This window comes from Desmodus rotundus, chromosome 3 (assembly GCF_022682495.2).
Source record: "Desmodus rotundus isolate HL8 chromosome 3, HLdesRot8A.1, whole genome shotgun sequence".
Lineage (NCBI taxonomy): Eukaryota > Metazoa > Chordata > Mammalia > Chiroptera > Phyllostomidae > Desmodus > Desmodus rotundus.
Window position 1 is genome coordinate 170828276 of NC_071389.1, and position 10229 is coordinate 170838504.

Consider the following 10229-nt stretch of genomic DNA (forward strand, 5'->3'; position numbering starts at 1 on the left):
ATACAGATTTATTTGTTGGAAATCTCATAATTCTCCTCAGCAGTTCATCTCTTCTCATTTCAATTTTCCTTCTCTCTTGTCACCCCAGGAACAATTGGCATACATTATTCTAGTTTCATGTGTACACCCCAGTGATTAGATGTTATTTAACTTAATAAGTGATTATCCTGACAAATCTCACACCCATCTGAAACCACACGTAGTTATTAGAATATTATTAACTGTATTCCCTACGCGGCACTTTACATCCCCATGACCATTCTGTAACCGCCAATTTGTACTTCTTAATCCCTTCACGTTTTTCACCCATGATGAGAATTTTAATAAGTGTTTATTTGAGCCAAACTGATGTCAATGGCTGAAGAGTGAGATCTCAAATGCTTTTGTGACTTTTCCCTCTCCCCATTATTGGCCTTGTACAGCATTCCTTCTGTATATATTTGTATATTGCCCACCGACATTGTTTATTAGCCCCAGAAGCTCATCCCTTCTCTAATTAACACAGTAGTTGCCAGTGTCCCCTTCTGCCTGCCAATTACAGAATGTTGGAGACTGAAGGGAGGGCTCTACTAGCAACACCATCGTAGCCTCTGCTTCCTGATCAGTCAGTCCTCCCAAAGCCAGCACTTTCTGGGTTTTCTCTAATCAAAATCTTCCTATGGCTTACCATTACCTACTGCAAACTGCCCAGGCTCCTTTGTGGAACATTTATGGTTGTCTACGTTTTTTTTTTAAGGTCTTAAAATGCTTTCCAATCTTTTTTTTTCCATTCATTGATTCAAAAGGATTCTCTGAGCAACTCTGTAATTTGACCTGTGCTAGAGGTCAGTGATGTAAAGATAAGCAAGTCACAGCCCTGTTCTTCTGCAACCCTGTGTGTGTGGAGGTGAAGGGACAAGGCCATGGATAACCCATTATGTGCTGAGAGTGGTAGTGATAGGATGTGCCCAGGGAGGAATGGACTCAAAAATCCTGCCGGCTTGCTGACCTTGCTTCATCAACGCTGACTTAATTAGTTTGTTATTAAAACATGAACCACTCTTGTCAAGACTCCCTTTTTTTCATGACATTCCCTCTCTTTAGAAAGTCTTTTCTCTGCTTTTCTGAGTACTGCAGATACATTTGGTATTTCAAAGACTAAATCAGATGCCTGATAATCCACGGAGGTTTTCTTAGTCTCTTTAGTCTCAATCTCTCGTTTGAATTTTCATGGCATTTCTACTTACATCCTTGCTTGTGATGTGAGTTCATTTTCAAAGTTTTTCTTTCTTTATTCACTCTTGTCTGCCTCTTAAGAACAGAAACTATTATATAAACCTAAAAAAAAAATCTTACAAAATAGGTGTTCAATGAATGATACCGGGACTAAAATAACAGGGCATATTTAGTACCAAACTCAATTGTGAAATGGTACAATGAGGGGTTAATTATACAAACTGATCCCCACACACTTGCAGTAAAAATACCATATAATTTACTGTAAAAATTAATGACAGTAGAGAGGAGAGCTACCACTATCAGACTAAGATCTCCAGGATTGAAGGGGTTAAACAGATTTATCCACAAGGGGGAAAATGTTCTTTTTTTGTCTTCATTAAAGACTAATTTTAGGTCTTGTGATAATTAAATGAACAAGATATTTTTTTTATGCCCATACACTTTCTGCCCTGGGTCCTGGAAAATACATGAAATTTCCACGAATTAAAGTTTCCATTAAGACAAGTGCCAAACCAGGAGGCTTGACCTGCGGAGGAAGCCATTTGTCTTCGCTGGTTCTTTTCCAAGAAGCTCTAGAAAGGTATTTACTGTATAACGTTTCTCCTGAGCAGTTGTTCTGTTTAATCATTCCAACCATCTAGACAACATGCAGAAGCTGCAACGTTTCAGAAAGCAACCACGTGCCGAAAAGGGACCTGTGGAGTTCTAAATTTTTGACAGCAGTCCCTGTTTGGGGTAAAATTTTCATTGGAAGACACTTCAAGTATTCTTTTTTCCCCCTTTCTTCCACTTGGTGTGTGTGTGTGTGTGTGTATGTGTGTGTGTGTAATTTCCTGTGAACTAGATGATCTGGCTGGGGCTGAAATCGTTCGTTATGATGGTTTTCAGACCATCGTCCACCTGTATCATCCTTACTAGGCGGAAATGTAATATAATTAAATGTGTACGGACACAGCTTGAAAGCCTCAAACTATATTTTTCATTTCTCTATATCTAGTTTTATTCAACCTTAAGTAGTCCGGTTATTTATCGAGGTTACAGTGTTTTGTTTTGGTTTTTTCTTTACGTCAGTGAACTTAGACTCATAAAATTCTCTCCCCTGGGCAGGGAGCCTTTTAAAGACGAGCGTGTCACGCTGGCGGCAGGGGGTCACAGCTACTGGAAAAGGAGCTGGTTCTTCAGGTCCCGCCCATCCCCCTCGGCCCTTCCCTCTGGCCGGCTCCCTACCTCCTTTGGACTCGCCCCACCACGTCCCGACCGCCCCTCCTCTTCCCCAGACCCCACTCGGCCACCTCCCGGGCCTCAGGGGTCTGGCGTGCGTCAAAGCCCGCGCTGGGAGGCTGATTTGTGGAGCATCACCCCCAAGTGCCACTCCCCTCAGCCCCGCCTCCGCCCCCTCCAGAGGCCGAGGGAGCAGAGCTGAGCAGGGGGAGGGGAAGAGCTACACCCATCCCCCTTCCACCAGCCCTTTCCGCGTTCAGACTCAATTGCACCTTTTATTATTTCACTCTTCTTCCTAGGACACGCGGCTCCGGGATCGGTCCCTCCGGCATTTGCGATCCCGGCTCCCAAGCGCAGGGATGGGAGCGCGAGCGACCTGCCCACGGTCCGCAAGCGTTTGCCGGGAGGTGCAGCCACCGCACCCGCTGCCCCGAGTCTGTAAGTTTCAACGCTCCTCCTCGGGAGCGGAGGGGGAGGCTGTCCGCGTCCCCGCAAATGATTTAAAATGCAAAACACAGCAGCGGTTTGCAGTGCTGGCTGGAATTTTCGGGACACACTCTTTTCGGGACACACTCTTTTAACTCTATCCCCAACCCTCAAACTATTTTCCGGGTTTTCCCTGCAGCTTGTATGTTTGATTCCTTCGTTGCAAAGAAGTTTGCAATTTATAATATGAGTTCCAATGGGAAGCATTTTTAAATGCAGCTCATGCTTCTTTCCAATTTAAAATACTTCTTAATAATTTTCACGTTACATAGCCCATCGCTTACTATTTCGTCGAATTACACTAAACGTTGTTTATACTGCGCCAGAGGCAATGGCCTTTTCCTTGCCTATTTCCTTGCCTACTTCTAAAAATAAGGAAGAATTTCCCCTATTTTCTTTTTACGTCGCTGTATCATGTAGATAGACACTTCAGTAGGTTGATCGCGATGTCCAGCTGGCCTCAGTTTTCGTTTTAGACACCGCCACGTGCTTGTGTGCTCGCACCCTTCTACTGATGCGGTTAATCTGGGGGAATTGTCACTGAGCCTGCTGTTTACAGGAAGCCTCCTAGTTTTGCTTAACTAAGGCTATATCCAAATGTGTTCAAAATGATAAGGAGAATTGAAACAGTTCTGGGTCAGACCAACTAAATTTCTGAGATCCCAGAACTGAAACACAAACTACCTTCGTGTTTAGATTAGTAAAACCCTACCTTTAGCTTTGCATGTCACCTCGAATGTATAGATAAAGTTCTAAATGCAAGGACGAAAGAGGTGAGGAAATGGGGGAGGGAGGGGGTTTTTAATCATCGTTTCCCTCGTGCAGGAGGACGAGTCTCCAGAGAAGGAGAAGCAGGTCCGAGACAGGTGGATAGGCTGGCTATGGTGACGGGACGATGCTGGCCAGAAAGAGCATTATCCCGGAGGAGTATGTGCTGGCGCGCATCGCGGCGGAGAACCTGCGCAAGCCGCGCATCCGAGACCGCCTCCATAAGGCCCGCTTCATCGCCAAGAGCGGGGCCTGCAATCTGGCGCACAAGAACATCCGAGAGCAAGGCCGATTCCTGCAGGACATCTTCACTACCTTGGTGGACCTGAAGTGGCGCCACACGCTGGTCATCTTTACCATGTCGTTCCTCTGCAGCTGGCTACTCTTCGCCATCATGTGGTGGCTGGTGGCCTTTGCCCACGGAGACATCTATGCGTACATGGAGAAAAGTGGAATGGAGAAAAGTGGTTTGGAGTCCACCGTGTGTGTCACTAATGTCAGGTAAGACCGCAGTGGGGTGAACACGGGTGGAAAACTGTATAGAAAAACAAATATTAAACTGCTCTCTTATCACTCCATTTTGTTGAAAGTGAACTAAAGGGTTTGCTTTAGTACCTTCAGAAACAAAAAGGCAAAAAAGCTAATCTAACATATTAAAAAATCTTTTTAATGCAGCTGTATGAATGAGGCATCTCTGAAAATGTGAAGCTTCAATTCCTTGGTTTAGCCTTGGAAATACTATTCCAGTTATTAAAAAATGGTTGTGACTTGAAGGATTCCACAGACCGCCTTACTCAAAATAAATACATACATACATACATACATACATGCATTTAGTTTTCAGTATGAAAAAGCTGCTGTCCATAGTTCCAGTGTTCACAAGTAAATATCTCTGATCAGCAAAAAATATTGTGCAAACACTAGTAGTATTTTTTCATGACTTCTCTTACCCATGGCATTTTCAGGAATAATGAGAAAAATGGGAAAACACTAGTGGAAAGGCATCCTAGATTTAAAATCCATTAAATGAAAAAAATAAATATAAGCCTCTCTTAATTAAATGGCTGATTGCTTGCATTGGATTTCAAAATTAAAAGTTGTGCTAAGATTCAGAACTACAAAAAATTAATTTTTAATGACAATTAATTCAAATTTTCCATGGAAGAGATTGTGTAGAAGCCACGTCACATTGTGGTTTTCTTCAAAAGTTTTACTAGACTATGAAGACCCTAGAAAAGAAGACACTTTTTAGGTTGCCTAACTTTTGTTTCTTTCTCTTGTGTTTCAAAGGTAAGTACAGTAAACTTGATTTCAGTAACTCCTCTCAGGTTTTCACATGGCCTAACAACATTTAGTTGGAGTGATTTGTCTCTTAACTTTTTGTTGGAAGATGAAAAGAGATCATTTATATCAATTTCAAAACTGAAGCAAAAAATAGTAATAGTACTAGAAACTTTTCCAGGACATTTTATGAATGATATTTCAAATTCACATAATGCATAAAGCAGAGCAACTTGACCAAGCACAATTCTGCCCGGAAACTGCAGAAAATGAGACCTCTCCTGATTTTATGAAATGAACACCCTTCTGCGAGAAGCAGAAACCCGGACTGTGAACTTGTCCATCCTTCCATTCCCTAAGTGTCTGCAATGCCAGCTTGCCAAGGGGGCACTTGTGTATATAGCTGGTGTGCTGAAGATTACAACTTAGGTTTTGAGTAAAGAAAACTATATGTAATTGATCTATTGCCCTTACCATCAAGTAGCTAGTTTTTTGTCTTAAACTTGTCCACAAACTTTTGTCTCAAAGAAAATAAAGGTGAAAAATATAGTAAATCATCAGTGCATCAGATATAAAGGGAACAGTGAAAACACTATGTTTAACAGTTATTTGTAGGTCAAATATCATTATCTATATTTCTCTTAAGGAAATTTTTGGCACTTATATTGGTGACCCATTTTCACATTAAGATACGCTTTTAATAAATATGCAGTAGACACTCATACAAAGATAAAAGAAATTAAAATTATAAACTTTGAAAATAAATGACAGATTTTATTTAAACATAAATATGTTGGCTTTTCCTATAAAAAACAAGTCATTAAGCAATTTATTAAAGATATATCATCAAAAGTGATACCTTTTCAATGATTTTTAAAAGAACTTTATAGAATGCACTGGCTATTAAAAGCTGTTTTACTGCCAGGTATCATTTTTCGCAAGACGTGTTCTGAAGCACGGTTATGCCCCCAATGCATTCCTGCTGGTGTGAACATTGAGTTTAGCAGGAGAAATGATGTCAACAATACAATGAGACAGGGTTGATTTTATCAGCATAACAATCTTAGCATTTTAACTTGCCCTTTTTATCTAAAAAAAAATTGACATCTTTAAGGTTAAACCTTACAGGTTTTATTGTAATGTTATGACCCTATTTGTACCTTAATCTGCACATACAGTTTAAGCATAATAAAGCATATGTAATAAAAATTTTTTACTCAAAATATAGCAACAAACATTTCTATTCTCTCCCAAAGGGGGTTTAAAAGGATGACTAATAACATTTATAATTCCTTGCACTTCCTTTCTTTCATAAGTCCATTGTCTCACCATATCATCATAATTGGAAACAACTTATTGTGATGCATACTCACCAGTACATCCAAATAACATTTCACCACTTTTGTTTTAGAATGGCTCACTTTCCCTTTCATGTGGGATAACCCTAACGTGAGTCAGAAAATAAATCAACATATTTCCTCTATTACTCAGCCTAACTTCCTCTGGAGGAGAACAAACAAGCAGCTAAACACTTTCATCTCTTGAGGTTTAATGGACAGGTGTCCATTAAAGGCTGGGTCTTGCAATATATAATGTTTAGAATTAAATTATTTCATAAAATAAACAGTATCATAATAAGGCCCATGCCTCTCAAACCATTACAACCATACATTTAATGATAGTCAGCATTAGACTGCTCCCTGAAGTGTGTATATATTATCAGAAATCAACAATGTGTCCATGACCCTCTTCTGGGTCCATTCTTATGGACGCCAGGCCCTTGGATCATATAACATATTTTGTAGTTACAGTGAAAAGTAACTACTGTGGTTTTCTATGAAAAAGGCAATTTGCACTTTCCACTTAAAAGCTCATCAAAATCATCTGTATGCTTGCTCCCTTCTCATGGTGTCCCACCAAAGTGCAGTGTATACTCAGTATTCAAATGTTTAAATAATGTGCTTACTCTTTGTGTGTGGCAGTAATAAATATATTTGAACAGGTGGCCTATGTATGGCTTATCTTCTATAAAATTAGAGAAGTTTGAAATTGGAGTTGGGGGAAAACACAGGGCTAATGTTGTTTCTATTAAGAAGCCATGGCCACAGTGGATGTGGCCAAGTGAATAAATTAATGAGAAGAATAATCAAATCCAGTGATTCTCAGCCAGGGGGATAAATAAGATTCATCTGAGAGCTTGTCAAAAGTCTTACCTAGGTCCGCCTTGAACCTACCAAATCAGTGTTTAATTCACAGAGCTATAGAAGAAATAATGCAATTTGCAAAAGTTTCCCAAGACAATCTTGACACCTGTTGGCTTTGTCCCTTTGCCCCTCTCAGAGCATTAGGCCAGAATTGAGAGCATTCAAGTTCTTATTAATTATGTGATCTTGATACAGTCATTCAGTCATCTCTGCTTCGAATTCTTCCTTTAATAGCTTCAGCAGTGTCTAGATCAGCTAGAGAACAAAATAAAACAATCAGTAAGAAAACATTTTTTTCTTTCCAAATGGCAAAGCATTCTTTTTTTATTAAAATACTAGTGTTTTGTACTATTTTTTAGCACCGTGCTTTCTCTATACGAGGAACACAATAAGTGATAGCTAATGAATAGGAGTTGAAGTTTGTGATTAATAAGTACATGTGTTATTCAGTACCTTCCACATGACTTAAGTCATTTATACACAGAGATGCAATAAATAATAAACGTCTACCTGGTAGAAATGTTCACAAACTATGTCTTTGCAAAAGTAAATTAATTTGCTAAGTAAAATTGCTACAGACATAAATATGTACATTTACTATTTTAAAGTTTTCACACAAATCGGCCCATTATTACATGACCTGGAAAACGTTACTGGTATTGTATCCTAGAAGTCTGGAGGTAGATGCACGCAGGAAAGAGACAGAACCCAAGTGCTTGTGTTTAGAATTGGGCGTTTGACCCGTTGGCTAGTCTTCCCAAAGGCGTGCGATAGCCTTTGGCTGAAGAAAATGACAAACTCAGTTTGGATGTTTCACCCTAGAAAAAAATAATGCTTTTGATATTGAAAGAAAATTAGCTTGGCAAGTTATTCCATCATTCAAAATTTGATCTGATGGTATTGTTTTCTGATATTATTCCTTGCAGGTCTTTTACCTCTGCTTTTCTCTTCTCCATTGAGGTTCAAGTGACGATTGGATTTGGAGGGAGAATGATGACGGAGGAATGCCCTCTGGCCATCACAGTTCTGATTCTTCAGAACATCGTGGGTTTGATCATCAATGCCGTCATGTTGGGCTGCATCTTCATGAAAACAGCTCAGGCTCACAGGAGGGCAGAAACTTTGATTTTCAGTCGCCACGCTGTGATTGCTGTCCGAAATGGCAAGCTGTGCTTCATGTTCCGCGTGGGGGACTTGAGGAAAAGCATGATCATTAGCGCCTCGGTGCGCATCCAGGTGGTCAAGAAAACCACTACGCCTGAAGGGGAGGTAGTGCCTATTCACCAACTGGACATTCCTGTTGATAACCCGATTGAGAGTAACAACATTTTTCTAGTGGCCCCTTTGATCATCTGCCACGTGATTGACAAGCGTAGCCCCTTGTATGATATCTCAGCTACTGACCTCGCCAACCAAGACCTGGAGGTCATAGTGATTCTGGAAGGAGTGGTCGAAACCACCGGCATTACCACACAAGCGAGAACCTCCTACATCGCCGAGGAGATCCAATGGGGCCATCGCTTTGTGTCTATTGTAACAGAGGAGGAAGGAGTGTATTCTGTGGATTACTCCAAGTTTGGCAACACGGTTAAAGTAGCAGCTCCGAGGTGCAGTGCCCGAGAGCTGGATGAGAAGCCTTCCATCCTTATTCAGACCCTCCAGAAGAGTGAACTGTCCCACCAGAATTCTCTGAGGAAGCGCAATTCCATGAGAAGAAATAATTCCATGAGGAGGAACAACTCTATCCGAAGGAACAACTCGTCCCTCATCGTTCCAAAGGTGCAGTTTATGACTCCAGAAGGAAATCAAAACACATCAGAATCATGACAGCAAGACAACCCCACGAAAGTCTTTGCATCAACTGTCGATACTTTACACAGGACACTGTTAGACTGTACCAGAGCTGGACCACAGTAATTTGTCCTCCTACATCTTACTGCACTAAATGTTAATCATATCAAACAGCAGCACTTTCCTTATCAATAAACCAGTAACACACAGGGTGGAGGATTCATGGCTCACACTTGTTTCATACGTGCAGTATTGCCAGTGATAAGTTGGTTACGTATAGAAAATAGTAAGCTCTCATTTCTCTCCATTTGAAACACTTACATTAATAGTAATGGACCTTGAATACAAAGACGGTTAAGGAATGATTCTGTTTGAAATGTTCAGGGGATTAAACCACAGATGTCTCTGTTTCTGTTGTTCGCTCTGGAAATACAAATAGAATAGGAGGGGGAAAAACAAAATTGTATTAACACCTTTTGTATATCAACCCATATGTTGCCTTTTCCTTTTCCACAATACTGCATCTGGTAAAAAGCACGAGGCAAAAACTGCTTAGCTCTACCTGCTTCTGGGCAGATTCCGTTCATTCACAGGGCCCTTCACCATGACCTCCGGAGGTGTCCTGCACCCCCTCAGGGCAGCCTGTTGGCAGAACTGAGAATAAAGCATAGGAGAAAAGCTACACCATTCCTGTCTCATTTTAGGACTGGATTCCCAACAACAGTTATTTCCTTTACCTTCTCACTTCTCCTTAAGAGCCCCCACAGGGAAATACTGCATTGACTATTTTATTAAAATATTTTCTTTGTATTCACTGTGGTTTTGTGATTCCTCTTTCACAAGATTATTCCTGGTTAAATCTCAAGGAAAAAGACAACATTTTTAGAGGCATGTGAAACAGATATCATACAGCAATAACATCTCTGAGATCCTCTCTCTGAAGGTTCCTCTCTTTGAGATTTGTTGTTCCAAGAAAAACTATACCTTTTGCTCAATGTTGATTTCATTTCAAGTTTTAAAATGTTCTCTAGGTTTTTCTGTCTCAGCCGGATGTGTCATAGAAGTCCTATAACTTTTTCTCTTTGACTCCCACCTCCCATCTTAAAACTATACCTCCTCCCCAGTAATATCTGAATTCAGGCCTGCAATATAGAGACTAAGTGTTATCTCAATAGTCAAGGTGAGGTTTTCTATCAAACCTGGATTTTATCAGCCTTAGCTCCTGAGTCTTCAAGGGAGGGGTAAAGTCACAGAGAAAAG

The 10229-nt window shown here is 40.6% G+C and overlaps 1 protein-coding gene across 1 annotated transcript; it reads left to right on the plus strand.

Annotated features, from left to right (window-relative positions):
- Window positions 1–2537: 2537 nt before the first annotated feature.
- KCNJ8 (potassium inwardly rectifying channel subfamily J member 8) lies at window positions 2538–9177 on the plus strand. Its single transcript, XM_024575861.4, has 3 exons — window positions 2538–2877; window positions 3751–4194; window positions 8105–9177. Exons 2-3 carry the CDS (start codon window positions 3821–3823, stop codon window positions 9003–9005), a joined length of 1275 nt encoding a protein of 424 aa, XP_024431629.1. The 5' UTR covers window positions 2538–2877; window positions 3751–3820; the 3' UTR covers window positions 9006–9177.
- Window positions 9178–10229: the final 1052 nt, after the last annotated feature.

Bases quoted from the DNA above. Each gene is read 5' to 3' on its own strand.
- KCNJ8 (XM_024575861.4), top strand. From the start codon at position 3,821: ATGCTGGCCAGAAAGAGCATTATCCCGGAGGAGTATGTGCTGGCGCGC. The intron at 4,195-8,104 runs GTAAGACCGCAG...TATTCCTTGCAG, and splicing joins GTGTGTGTCACTAATGTCAG to GTCTTTTACCTCTGCTTTTC.